We start from the raw sequence: 15,055 nt of genomic DNA on the forward strand, positions 1-15,055 counted from the left end.
GGGATGGGACATTCTAGGCACACACCCGAAGGACCACCTCAGGTTAAACTGAGGAGACTGCCGTCTGGTGGTCGACACCTCAGCACCACCCTGAAATACATCCGCAATCCGACCCAGCAAGGTCATCCCATGCTTTTCCTGTTTTCATCAAATAATTGGGGTCACAAAGGCTTTGCCCCAATCCCATCATCCATTGAGCTGCCCTACAAATGGCAACTGCACAGAAGGTGCTCCCACAGATTAGGTTTTCAGTTTTTTTTTGCATCTTTTGTGTGCTTTGTGGAATGAAGTGTTTTATGGTGGCGGGAGTGCAACCCTGCCACCAACCTCCCTGAAAAAGTTAACCCAACTGCAGGAGGCCATCTGCAGCCGCAGTGGGGCACGAGATATGGATGGACGTTGGCTCAAAACGAGCTCCTTCCACCCTTTGACAGGTTTTGTTTTTAATCCTGCTGGGTGTCCATTTCCTACACCCTCCTCCTCACCAGGAAACCTCGTGGGGGAGCTGGTTTAGTTGCTAACAACTCGACCATGAAACAGGTTAGTGCAGGTTTACATGGTACCTGTACGAAATCACAGATATGATCTGGCCTGATGTTACAATAAAACTTTGCTCCCACCTTCTGAAACCTGCATCTCTAGATAAAAACGACACACACACACACACACACACACACACACACACACACACACACACACACACACACACACACACACACACACACACACACACACACACACACACACACACACACACACACACACACACACACACACACACACACACACACACACACACATACACACATACACACATACACACATACACACATACACACATACACACATACACACACACACACATACACACACACACACACACACACACACATACACACACATACACACACATACACACACATACACACACATACACATACACATACACATACACATACACACACATACACACACATACACACACATACACACACAATTGCAAAGTCCTGTCTCCCGCTAAATGGGGGGGGGGGGTGGGGGCTAGTGACTTTCATGTGTGAATGCAAAACTTAAGTTTGTTCAGCTGTTCATTTTCATTCATCAAGTTATCTTCATAAGTCCATACATATTATTTTTTATGACCTTAAAATTGTTGAAAACTTTCTCACATTTTAATTCACTTTGTGTCTTTTTGTAATGGTTTATATTTTGTAGTGGTGCTAGGAAATGAGGCTGGTGTACAAGCTGATGTTGAAACCATATGTTCATTTTGCAGAGCTCAATGCCAAGGGAGTCATCCTGCAAGCGTTCGACATGTTTCGCCTCAAATCCTGCATCGACTTTGTACCCTGGACAGGCGAACAGGATTACATTTCTGTGGTGAAAGCTAATGGGTATGGGATGTTATTTGTAATCTACATGGTTTTTTTAAATGAGATTTCGCCCACCACAAGGCCAAAGGCCGCTCAACGTGTGGACTACACAAAGGGAAAGTATAAATATTAAGCAGAAAGGAGAAAATCTATTGACATTCCTCTTGAATTGAGGTAGGTTGGGATTGAGCGGAAAGCAGGGTGCAGGTAAACTGTTCCAAAGTGATGCAGTGTGGGGGAAAAAACGAGAAGAATACCCCAAGAATACCTCAAATCAGTGTTTCTCTCTCTCTCTCTCTCTCTCTCTCTCTCTCTCTCTCTCTCTCTCTCTCTCACTGTCTCTCTCTCTCTCTCACTGTCTCTCTCTCTCTCTCTCACTCTCTCACTCTCTCACTCTCTCACTGTCTCACTGTCTCACTGTCTCACTGTCTCACTCTCTCACTGTCTCACTCTCTCACTGTCTCTCTCTCTCTCACTGTCTCTCTCACTCTCTCTCACTCTCTCACTCTCTCTCACTCTCTCTCACTCTCTCACTGTCACTGTCTCTCTCACTCTCTCACTCTCTCTCACTCTCTCACTGTCACTGTCTCTCTCACTCTCTCACTCTCTCACTGTCTCTCTCTCTGTCTCTCTCACTCTCTCTCTCTCACTCTCTCTCTCTCACTGTCTCTCTCTCACTGTCTCTCACTCTCTCTCTCTCTCTCTCTCTCACTCTCTCTCTCTCTCACTCTCTCACTCTCTCACTCTCTCTCTCTCACTCTCTCTCTCTCACTCTCTCACTCTCTCACTCTCTCACTCTCTCACTCTCTCACTCTCTCACTCTCTCACTCTCTCACTCTCTCACTCTCTCACTCTCTCACTCTCTCACTCTCTCTCTCACTCTCTCTCACTCTCTCTCTCACTCTCTCACTCTCTCTCACTCTCTCTCTCACTCTCTCACTCTCTCTCACTCTCTCTCTCTCTCTCTCTCTCTCTCACTCTCTCACTCTCTCTCACTCTCTCACTCTCTCTCACTCTCTCTCACTCTCTCACTCTCTCACTCTCTCTCACTCTCTCACTCTCTCACTCTCTCTCACTCTCTCACTCTCTCACTCTCTCTCACTCTCTCACTCTCTCACTCTCTCACTCTCTCACTCTCTCACTCTCTCACTCTCTCACTCTCTCACTCTCTCACTCTCTCACTCTCTCACTCTCTCACTCTCTCACTCTCTCTCTCTCTCTCTCTCTCTTTCTTTCTCACTCTCTCTCTCTCTCTCGCTGTCTCTCTCTCTCTCGCTGTCTCTCTCTCTCTCGCTGTCTCTCTCTCTCTCTCTCTCTCTCTCTCTCTCTCTCTCTCTCTCTCTCTCTCTCTCTCTCTCTCTCTCTCTCTCTCTCTCTCTCTCTCTCTCTCTCTCTCTCTCTCTCTCTCTCTCTCTCCCCTTCACCCACCCAGAGCATCCGGTTTGAAGGTGCCGGGAACTCGTCTACACCCTATGTCTTTAGGAAGAAGGCAGGCAGTAGGATTTGGTTAGAAGAGACTCTTTGAGATGCTGTGCTAAACAGTATTTGGGACATTTCAGAGGAGATGGAGATGCTCAATCAACCAACGCAATCCCAGCACATTCCCCAACTCATTACGACCCCCAATTATTTTGTGGAATATTTTGCCAAGAGAAAAAAATATATATCTGTAATCTTTACCATATCTGCATAGGTCTGAGGGTTCATCGGCCTCTGTGGTTTTCGCCTGACTTTTTCAAAGCTTTTAACCAAACTGATGGACGTGTAATTCACATATGTGATGTAAATAATCGGCTTCGTCATGCAATGCGTCTGTAATTAATTAGTCAGGAGGCCGGGAAAATTCCTGAGAGATATTTATTATGTCCATGTACACTTTATAGTTATATATGAAATGTCCACATCCACTTTCGTACACTCAACATCCCCTCTTATTTTATGCACATTTTAAAAAGTAAAACAATGTGTTAAACTGAGCGGGAACGTTTTCATTTTGACGATAATCATGATTAATATTTTAAGTCTTGAATAAATATATTTTTTTAAAACGTCCTTTTGTTGAAGTTTTGTATGTACTGTACGCTGTCGACATGATATCCAGAGGTGTGTTCCGTTGCCAAGCCGGTCGTTCCTTATCGACGGTTTTGAATGGAGTGCTTGCTTGAGTGCTTCAGCCACTTGGTGAGTGCTCTACAAGAAACTTTGTAACTGAACACACCCCAGCTGCATTTCATGGCAACCGGGATAAACATCTGTATCGTGACTTCTTCCAGCCATATCGATGAATTTGTCCCTCAGGAGGCAGATTTTGATACGACACATGGCAACTTAGAGGTTGGTAGGAATTGAAAGCGGGTTTTATTTTAATTATTTACTCTTCCAAAATGTGGTTAAAAACCCTGTGGAAATTCCTTTGTGGGAGGAGGGAGGAGAAGTGTGGATGTGGGAGGAGGGAGGGGAAGGGTGGATGTGGGAGTAGGGAGGAGAAGTGTGGATGTGGGAGGAGGGAGGAGAAGTGTGGATGTGGTAGGAGGGAGGGGAAGGGTGGATGTGGGAGTAGGGAGGGAAAGGGGCAGGGTGGGAAGAAGGAGGGGCGGAAGGGGCAGGAGGGGAGGGGCAGGGTAGGAGGAGGAGGGGAAGGGGCAGGATGGGAGGAGAGGGGAAGGGGCAAGGTGGGAGGAGTGGGTGAAGGGTCAGGGTGGGAGGAGGGGGGGAAGCGGTGAAAATATCATGCCACGTTTCATTTTGGCCCCATTTCTGAATGGTGAAGAATCACTTTAAAAATCGAAAAAAATTCTCATGTCCAGATCCGGATTGACATCTTCACCAAAATCATTCATCCTTGTGAAACACCCAACCTCACCACCAAAGTTTGTCTGACTTTATCCACAACTTTGAGATATCCTGCTCACAGACAGGCAGACAGCCGTGTGCATGTGGTCCACCAGAAATCCCCTTCTGGTAAAACTCCCAAAATTTAGGATCACTGCTCACCTCCACTCATTTGTTACTCTTCTTTCCTGGCTGTTGAACCAACTTTCACATTCCCTTCAATCTCATATGTACATACTTCAATTAAAAAAATTAACATGTGGGAGTAGAACGGGAAGAGTTGGGTCCGTGAGATTTTAAAGCAAATGAGGTACACGAGATGAGACATTCTTATTGAGCTCGAGCAGGGTCTGCATTGATGTCATTTGAGTTGAGTGAGGGGATGAGAGGAGCGCAGCATACACCAAAGATGGACTTGACCACATCTGTCACAATGACTTGGAGGAAGGAGACTGGCTAATGAGTTCAGCATCGAGATTTTTAAGGCGATGTTTTCGAGCTTGCATCAGGATGGGACACACACTTGTTGCTAATGTCTTGCAGTGCCCTAAAGTTGCCCTCCATCAAATTAACCGTGTTGATAAATCAAGCTGTATGACCACAACAGCCTTGCGACAGGAATCGGTGCACCAGGGCTGGAGATGATAGCTAGGATAGTGACAGATGGGATGAGATAAACCTGCAGTTTAGAGAAAGTAGGCTTTTGTGAAAGTACTCTCAGGAAGAATCAACAACAGAAGCTGGAAAGATGGAAGCCCATTCCTTTTGTGAGAGCAAATTGCAATCCAGCAGGAATAGGAGAGGTGTGATAGAAAGTTGGTCATTGCCATGTGTGAGAGAACCAATCTTTTTTGCAGGCAGTATGTTGCAATGTGCAACACCCTCACTGCAAGTAACCAATCCATTAGTTTATAGTTGCCTCAGGAATCAAACCCAGACCAAACAGCTCAAAGGTAAGTGGACACCCTCTGCACCATCCTGGCAGACATACCTCAAGGTAGGTATGATTATTTCTCATTGGAATATGAACTGGATGTTTTACAGGATACTTCATTGAACCATGCTCTGTCTGTAGGTGCTGGTCCTATGTGGGAAAGCAGAGAGGACGTCAGAAACTGTCAATCGGCACTGGATGTGATGGCATTGCCATTGTGGAGCATGAATTACTGCACGCACTTGGAATCTGGCATGAACAGTCTCGTACTGACCGTGATGACTATGTCACCATCCAGTGGTTAAATATTAAGAAAGGTGAGCGAGAAAGCAAGACTCACAGCATCTGCTGCTACCTTCCAGTTTTGTTCAGTTTTTTTCCCCTCACTGGTATGTGTGTGTGTGTGTGTGTGTGTGTGTGTGTGTGTGTGTGTGTGTGTGTGTGTGTGTGTGTGTGTGTGTGTGTGTGTGTGTGTGTGTGTGTGTGTGTGTGTGTGTGTGTGTGTGTCACTGGCAGCCGCCGCCATCACTCACGTGTCCCCAAGGCTGAACTGAGCCTTACCCATCCCCGAAGCATCCAGCTTAACCACAGCAAGCAAGCCACCTTGGCTTGTATACATCGGCCTGAGAGATCGCAACGACCTTTGTGGAGCGTGTGACACGTGTGCCTTTTTGAGATGGGAAGTCCTCACCAAGTCAGGTCATGTATGGGAGCATGCACCAGAGCATTGCGTCACTGCATCCACTTTCTGCCAGGACTCCAGGGGCCTCCATCTGGCCACCTGCCAGGCAGATGTCCAGCCAATCCCAATCTCCTTGAGATGGTGATCAATCTGCTGCAACCACGAGGCACGTGGTCGGCCTGTTGGACTCCGTCACTCATGTGGCTCCCTTGCTGAGAGAATCTGGTGTCAGAAGCAGAATCAGTGTCAGGAAGATGAACCACATGTTCATGCAGCTACAGCTGACACATTCTATACATGAAACAAATCTCATCTTCGTCTCTCTCAGCAACTGCTCGTTGTACACAAAGTCCGACCAACAATAGCCAAGGATTCTCCGAAGAGACCTGGTACTGAAGAAGTTAAGTCTCTGTCTCAGAACCCTCGTCAGTGTCCAACTCTCACATCCGTAGAGCAAGACTGGAAGCATCAAGGACCTGAAGATTCGGACTTTCGTTGTCCTGCATAGGCACCGACAGCACGACACCCCATAATCCAGTGAATCCATGACTCCCCAGGCCCGACCCAGATGTCTATCGACCTCTCGCTCACAGCCAGCAGAGACATGAATATCACTGCCAAGGAAAGTGAATCTCTCAACATATTCACCACAAACAGGTACAGACAAAATATCAGCGTCCAAGATGTCATTGAATGCTTGGATATTGGTGTTTACCGAGGAAACCTGTAATCTCAGGAGCACCGACTCATCATTCAGCGTCTCAAGGGCTCCCAAAAGGAACTCCAGAGTCCCCACAAAGATGACTGCATCATCTGCAAAATCAAGGTCAGAGATCTTGACATTTCAAAATGTTGCACCGCAGCTTGATCTCTCTGACATCCTCCCCAGAATCCAGTCCGTAGAAGTGCTGAAAAGTGTGAGAGCCAGTACACACCCCTGACGAACTCCAGTAACAACTGGAAATAAGTCAGAGATGGAACCACCACATCTCATAGCACTCTCAGAACCAAATTATAGTTCAGACATCAGATTGATAAGTTTTGGTGGCACCCCACGAAGACCGAGAATCCTCCAGAGAACATCCCAATTCACTGAGTGGAACGCTTTACAGAGATCAACATAAGCTGCAAGCAGCTCCTGCCGAAACTCTCATCTGCATTCATTGAGGAACCGAAGAGCAAGGATACGGTCAATCGTTGACCTTTTTGTGTAAAGTCTCTCTGCTCTGGGTGCTCCTGCTCAAGCAGATTGTGGCGAACCCAATGAAGAATTATCGGAGCAAAAACCTTGCACCGAGAGTAGCGTCATCCCTCATTAGTTGTTGCAGTCCTAGCGATCACCCTTCACTTTCCAGAGAGGGACAACAAGGCCCCTCTTCCAGTCAGTTGGGATGATGCCTGTGTTCCAGGCAGAGCACAGAACTGCATGCAATGACACGAGTGCAGAATTTCTACTAGCCTTGAGAAGTTCAGTCTGGATGCCACAGATCCCAGGAGCTTTACCCCATTTCAACCGGTTCACCGCAGCCCGTGTTTCCACAAACAAAGGTGGATCACAGTTGATTGGAGGGTCAGCAATAGGAATAGTGACACCCATGACATCCAACGAAACAGCTGGTGGATCGGCCTGGTACTGCCGCTCAAAGTAACCAGCCCAGCGGGCCTTCACTTCACACTCCTCTGTCAAGAGCTTACCACCCTCCGCTCCAACTGCAATACACCAAGGGATGGGCTTGGAGGAACGCAATGCACAAATTCTTCTCCATGCAGAATGAGAATCACTTGACTACAGTTGATGCGCTACTCCTTCACAGATTCCTCACACATAGACCTCCTTGTCTGCTCTCAGTGCACATTCAGTTTTATGCCTCAACTCCCTGAACAGCTCAGCTCTCCCATTAAGCCTGGCCCTGTGATTCTGGTCAATGGTGTCCAGTGTCCCTTGGGAGTCAAAGTTCTTCTTCGCCTGATAGTGGGTTATATGACATCCCCCGGCAACATCAAGGATGGTAGTCGTGAAGGCACTCCACATCTCTTCAGGATTTCCCAAAGCACCCAGACCGCCCAAATCTACACTCAGCCTGTTCGCAAAGTCCTCAGCTACCCTCTCATCCTTGAGCTTGCCAACATCCAGCCTCGGTGTGATGATACCATTCTTCTGGATTTAAGCTGAAACTTCGGAGTTGCTACCACAAGCCTGTAGTTGGTATTGAGGAACTGAACACTCCGGTTGACCCTGCAGTTCTGGATCATCCTCCAATGACCATCAATGAGCACGTGGTCAATCTTCTTTGCCACATCACCAGCGTTGGAATATCTATTCCAGTGATGAGCCTCTTGGTGCTGAAACGATAAATCAGCCACCCTCAGTCCATGAGTTCTTGCAAAGTCAAGAAACTTAGTGCTATTCTGATTCACTTTTCCATACTCATGGGGACCAGCACACGTCTCATAACCTTCCCTATCAGTTCCAGTCGATGCATTGAAATCCCCCAAGCATCTCACCTGGGGGCACTCATCAACCACAGACTCGAGCATGGCAGAGAATGCTTCCTCCATGGTGAGATCACTCGCCTCAGTCGGAACATATCCAGAGACCAGAGAAACGACACTCGATGAGTGATGAAATTTTGTTTCATGATACGCTCATTGACCGGTGTTACCTTAATTATCATGGGAGTCAGCTTATTGAACACAGCTACAGCAAGTTCTTGTGCAGGGTAATCATCAGAGCGACCAGACCAATAGTAGGTGTAACCACCCGCCATGATCTCGCCACTATCCAGTCTCCGAACCTCAGAGAGTGCTGCAATAATGATGTTCAAACGCTTGAGCTCAGATGATAACAGAGACAGGTGATCATCCTCTCTTAGGGATAGGACATTCCAGGCACCCACCCGAAGGGACCGCCTCAGGTTAACCCAAGGAGACCACCATCTGGTGGACGACACCTCAGCACCACTCCATCACACACCCTCGCAATCTGACTCAGGAGGAAAAGCACGGTATAAACTTCCTATCAAAGAATGGGGGTCGCGAAGGCTTTCCCCAATCCTGTCATCCCCATGCCCTATGAAGTGTAGCAGTTCAGGAGGTACTCCATCGGAGTGGCTTTTCAGTTTTCTTTGCATTTGTAGATTTTGTGGAATGAAGTGTTTTACGGTGTTTTAATTCAAAGGTGGGTAAAAAGACTGGTTTGATCCAATGTGGTTCTGAAGGACTCATCTTAATTTTTCTGAAATATTCACTCTCTTCCAAGTCTCCTTGATGTTGTTCTTTGATTTTGCCATTCAAGGAGTTTTTGAATTTTTGTTAAATGAAACCCTTTTGTACAATCTGGTCTGTCTGACAAGGCTTCTGAAAACAAACTTATTTCATTATTTTTTTTTTCTGCACAGGGAAAGAGCATAACTTTAAAAAGAATACCCTGCAGGAATCTGACTCGCTGAACGTGCCGTATGACTACTTATCTGTGATGCACTACCACTCCCAAGCATTCCAGAAGGCACCAGGTCTAAACACAATAATACCCAAGGACCCGCATTTCATGGACATCATTGGGCAGAGACTGGATATCAGCGAGCTGGACCGCGTACAGCTCAACCGAATGTACAGCTGCAGTGAGTTATTGAAAACCCTGTATGTTCATCATGTTAAATCCTGCTGTAGACCTTTGTTATCTTTCAGTTGTTCCTTTTGCTTACATTTTGTCGAAATCTTTGTTTTTCTCTCAAAATTTTAATTTCATTAATTTCTAAAGCAGGTTCATTTAAATGTTTGTCCATTCGTTTTACTGCTCTAAGGACCATGCATTTGAATGTTCTACCCTTTTTAAACCCTGATACATTTTGAAATACTGATATCATCATCATCATCATCATCATCATCATCATCCTCCATGACAGACAATCTTCTTCCATTGTTCTTTTTTCATATTGCTTCAGGGAGGTCATGTCTGTTGATTTTTGGTGTCGTGTTCCAGTGCCCGGTACCGAAAGAGTTAACGATATTGACTTTATATTCACCTCAAATTATGAAAACATGGACTAGCATTTAACCATCATTCCCAACTCTCCACTCTTCATCTGGGGCAACTCGATTTGTCACCATGCCAGCTGGCAGGATGTATGTTAGCTCTGCAAACAACAATCCATGGCATTGCAGGAACATCCTTCTGTGTTTGTAGGTCTCTTCTTCCTCTTATACATAACATCGTTCAAGCAATGAAGTGTGTTTAGCCGCTACATAAATCTTGAGAAGACCAGTAAAAACTTTGTCAGGACAGTCAAAGTGTTGTGGCACTAGTCCTGCAATCTACTACATCATTGTACGAAATATGAACTTTGACTTATTGCGAACCTGACAAAGTGAGATAAAGTTTCCCGAAGCTGTGTTTGCCATACATGTTGAGAAAGTAAGTGGTTTGACTTCAACAACCTCGCTACAAGATTCAATGTACACGGACTGAGAGGATGGATATATATAAGATAGCCACATACACGCTGGGATAGACTGAGGTTTTAGGGAGAGTATGCTTTTGTGAAAGTATTCTCAGGTCAAGTGCTGTGGAGATGGTGGACCAGGAGGAAGGAGGAAGATTTCAGTCCCTGTGAATTGTCCTGTGCACACATCAAGATTCTACTGTACGAGGTTGCTTGTAAACAAAAGCAGAATTTTGACAATAAAGTCATCACAGAAGGCCAAATCTTCCCTGCTGTCCAGATTAATCAAGGCAGCACAGTCACATTCAGAGCACCGATCAGTCCTCATGAACTCTCTCTCTCTCTCTCTCTCTCTCTCTGTCTCTCTCTCTCTCTCTCTCTCTCTCTCTCTCTCTCTCTCTCTCTCTCTCTCTCTCTCTCTCTCTCTCTCTCTCTCTCTCTCTCTCTCTCTCTCTCTCTCTCTCTCTCTCTCTCTCTCTCTCTCTCTCTCTCTCTCTCTCTCTCTCTCTCTCTCTCTCTCTCTCTCTCTCTCTCTCTCTCTCTCTCTCTCTCTCTCTCTCTCTCTCTCTCTCTCTCTCTCTCTCTCTCTCTCTCTCTGTCTCTGTCTCTGTCTCTGTCTCTGTCTCTGTCTCTGTCTCTGTCTCTGTCTCTGTCTCTGTCTCTGTCTCTGTCTCTGTCTCTGTCTCTGTCTCTGTCTCTGTCTCTGTCTCTGTCTCTGTCTCTGTCTCTGTCTCTGTCTCTCTCTCTCTCTCTCTCTCTCTCTCTCTCTCTCTCTCTCTCTCTCTCTCTCTCCCTCTCTCTCTCTCTCTCTCTCTCTCTCTCTCTCTCTCTCTCTCTCTCTCTCTCTCTCTCTCTCTCTCTCTCTCTCTCTCTCTCTCTCCCTCTCTCTCTCTCTCTCTCTCTCTCTCTCTCTCTCTCTCTCTCTCTCTCTCTCTCTCTCTCTCTCTCTCTCTGTGTCTCTCTGTCTCTCTCTGTGTCTCTCTGTCTCTCTATGTCTCTCTATGTCTGTCTCTCTATGTCTCTCTATGTCTGTCTCTCTCTCTCTCTCTGTCTGTCTCTCTCTCTCTCTCTGTCTGTCTCTCTCTCTCTCTCTCTCTCTCTCTCTCTCTCTCTCTCTCTCTCTCTCTCTCTCTCTCTGTGTCTCTCTCTCTCTCTCTTTCTCTCTCTCTTTCTCTCTCTCTCTCTCTCTCTCTCTCTCTCTCTCTCTCTCTCTCTGTGCTGTCGCTGTGCCACGGGACTGTTCATGAGAACTGTCTGGGGCTAAACAACAAGAACAACAACGGCCTTTGCCAATATTGGGCTAACATCCCTGTGCTGGCTGGGATTTTTAACATCAACCAACTAATGCTGGCAGGAGAGAAGCCCTGTTTTGCATCCATCAAAGGGACAGCATACACATTGATGAATCACGCTGCGTGTGAAACACCAAGATGACAGTTTCTATAGCTGGGTCAAGATTCAAACCCTGGCCGGACAGCTCAGAGGCAAGTGTGCATACCTCTGGAATTGAGACCATCCTGCCAGCCCACATTTCCAATCTGTCTCACCTGTAATATGTTATTTCATGTCAGGAGGTGCCACATCCTCACTCTTTCGCTTCATAAAGATTGGATGGCAAATCTGGTTTATTTCTTCAACCAAGTTTTAGACGAAGTGCAGTCTCTGAAGCTCCCGAACCTTTCCATCAGGCAGAATGTGTCCAAGCCAGATTTGTGTATACAAACTAGCCTCCAGGCAGGGGCTTCGCATTGGAATAATCCACATAGGCAATGTTCTTTACTGGGCTGCTCCTAACTCATCTTAATGATGTACGAGGAAGGCAGCAATCTGCTGCACCATTGAATCTCCCCACTAAGGGCTGATGCTTTTGCATCCCACCTGCTCTCCAGAAAGTAGTAAAACCAAAACCCTCAGGATGCTGAATTACAGGACCTTTTTTGTCTCACCACAATCAAGTTTATGATTGGCAGTCCTCTATTGCCTTCGATCTTGGTCCAGTTGCCTGTCTGCCTTATACCCTGTGTCTGCATTAGACTTTCACACAAGCTCATTGTTTGGTCCATTTTGTGTTGTCATTGCAAGGTCCAAACTTTCGGGTGACCTCCATTCGTTTGTCTCACTTTTATGCCATTTATGAAATATGTTTCAACTTGCTTTTCCCCCAATATTTGAAGATTTCAGCTAATCACGATCTGATGCTACCTCCTTTGCCTATCCACAATATTTTCTATCCTGGCTGACACTACCAATATCCCCCTCCACCACTCTCCACAACCCCCCCCCCCCACACCCACACTCCCTCACATTTTTACTAGTAGCTCTGCCCTTCCACACCAATGTTGTTTGTGACTTATTCACCTGTCACCTGCTGCCTAAGTTTGTTTTCCAGCTGCCCTTTGTTGCAGTCCATCTTTTCCATGAGTTTTCATCTGTTTAAAATTATTTTTCACCCAACAAGCAAATAACTTGGCTGTTTTATTTCATTTCATTCTTTTGTGATGATAATTACACTCACTCGTTGACCAGATACCCCCCTTTTGAACGTAGCTTCCTCATTGGCCTTGTTGGACCGATGTACCTTTGATAATCTCACCATCTGTGGCATGGAGCAGATCACAACTGATGATGCTGACTGGCATTGGGTCTCTGGAAGCCATGAAGGTCTTTTCACCAGTGAAATAGATGGTGAGTTTAAACTTGGTATCCTCAGCTGCGAAAAAATTATTGCTTTTACTTATTATACTCTATATCCAGTTTTGTTCGAGTTAACAGCAGCTTTGATGAGTCATAAATGAGGAGAAGATAAATTTAGCTTTTTTGACATCTTGTTCAATCAAATGCAGTATATAATGAAGCTGAGTATTTATTTAATTAATACTAGATCTTACAAAATCAAAGTTACATTGTACATAATTTAACCAAATCTCAATATAACAAAGATCGATTTAAAAATTGGTTGCAGAACAGCCCACTGTTAAAGAATAAAGATAAACAACAGTTTTAAAGGTTTACAATATTCGAGTTATCACTGTTTTTTTTCTCCATAGATGGAGGTCCATATTTGTTGTTCAACAGCACCGCAGCGAGTCCAGGCGACGTGGCAATAATCGAGACCCGTGTGCTGCAACCACAAAGGACCCAACAATGCCTGCAGATCTATTACCAGCACAAGGGCAGTCGTGATGACCAGCTCCAGATTGCTATTAGTCATCCCTCAAATTCCTCACAGTTTAAAGTGGTCTCCAGCATACCAGCTGCTAATATTAATCGGTGGACACTCGCACAAGTACCGCTGTCTGAGAGCAATCCTTTCCGGCTGGCCTTACGTGCGGTGGCTGGAGTCTCGGCAGAGACGGGGGGCTGGGCAGTGGATGACCTCACATTGATGGAGCTATCCTGCTTTCCACATATTTGGCACATTACAAACTTCACCTCCATTCTTGATAAAACACCAGCAGGATCAGCAATCTACAGCCCACGATTTAACAGCACCGATGGGTACTCTTTCCAGCTCAAAATGTACCCCAATGGAAGGCAACAAAACAATAAAAGCATTGGTTTATTTGTGCATTTGACAAGTGGAGATCAGGATGATGAACTGCAGTGGCCTTGTCCCTGGAAGCAGGTACTACCTTTGGGATGCTGTAACTTGGATGCTTTGGGATGATGTTGGAGTTTTTTGGGGGGGAGTCGAGGCAGGAAGGATCATTTTATTTCATGATATTCATTGTGATGCAGTGTTGAATCAGAGTTTTCTTTATTCTCAGATCACAATGTTTGCGATGGACCAGAACAGTGATGTGCGACTCCGTATGTCTCATTCTTACAGTATCACGACCGACCCAAAATTACAAGTTCATTCAACAGGTTTGTATATGGTTCCTCTTCACTTACTCCTCCTATATCCATCCATTGGGACCATACTCGGTGCAGAGCTGCTTAAGCAGTCTCCTTGGCTATTGAGTACAATCCTGGGCGGGTCGCCACTCCGACACAGTATACCAGCAAGCTGGCACTCATTTTGCCGACCTCAGAAGGATGACAGGCAGAGTCAACCCCACCTGGTATTAATTCAACAGCCAAAGGGGATTTGAACTCAGGATCCTCGGATCCCAAGCCCACTACCCTAACAATTAAGCCAACACCCGGCATACTCCTCCAATGCACTCCCATTTATCTCATTATTGCCATATCTACTGCCATAATAATTTTCCCATTGAATACATCTTAAATCCTGATAAATCCCTCACACTCACCCTCTCTCTCCAAAAAGACCATTCCGCAAAGCCGTCCATCTTACCTTCTCAACAACCCTTTTTAAGAGGTTGTCACTTTAACTCTTGGATCTCACTCTCAGCGATGATCTCTCTTGCGCAAGCCACATTTCGAAATTGGCCTCCAAAGCCAGACACCGACTGGGCATCCTCCGTCATGCAAAGTCCTTCCTTGGCACCCCTGAGCTCTATCTAACAACAAGGCTTTCGTCCACAGCTTGATGGAGTACTGCTCTCCCCTCTGGGCTGGCTCCTCTGCCTCACATCTTGCTCAGCTTGATGCCATGGAAACAAAGTCCTTCAATATCATTGGAATTTCTCACGATGAAGCTGAGTCTATGGGCCTATCACTTTGCTCTCGCCGACAGGTTGGTGGTCCCTCTGTCTTCTTCCACCTTATTTCTGGACTTGCACCCTCTGCCCTCTCCATGATTTGTCGGCCACAGGTACTTGCAGGAAGCACGCGGTCCACCAACAATCCCCTCCTAGTGAAACTGCCTAAATCCAGAATCACTACG

General features: G+C 46.1%; 1 protein-coding gene across 4 annotated transcripts in view; it reads left to right on the forward strand.

Moving 5' to 3' along the window:
* Positions 1-15,055, forward strand: part of LOC147020085 (meprin A subunit beta-like) — an 80,645-nt gene that overhangs the window by 39,627 nt on the left and 25,963 nt on the right. For all 4 annotated transcript variants that reach the window (XM_085895110.1, XM_085895106.1, XM_085895107.1 and 1 more), the window contains 6 exons: positions 1,277-1,394; positions 5,281-5,456; positions 9,220-9,441; positions 12,811-12,948; positions 13,311-13,888; positions 14,031-14,130. In XM_085895110.1, the coding sequence (XP_085751236.1) occupies positions 1,277-1,394; positions 5,281-5,456; positions 9,220-9,441; positions 12,811-12,948; positions 13,311-13,888; positions 14,031-14,130 (1,332 nt within the window). The remainder of the gene's footprint in view (positions 1-1,276; positions 1,395-5,280; positions 5,457-9,219; positions 9,442-12,810; positions 12,949-13,310; positions 13,889-14,030; positions 14,131-15,055) is intronic.

The sequence above is a fragment of the Eptatretus burgeri genome, chromosome 9 (assembly GCF_056783735.1).
Source record: "Eptatretus burgeri isolate ZD-2024b chromosome 9, Ebu_testis_v1, whole genome shotgun sequence".
In the NCBI taxonomy this organism is placed as follows: domain Eukaryota; kingdom Metazoa; phylum Chordata; class Myxini; order Myxiniformes; family Myxinidae; genus Eptatretus; species Eptatretus burgeri.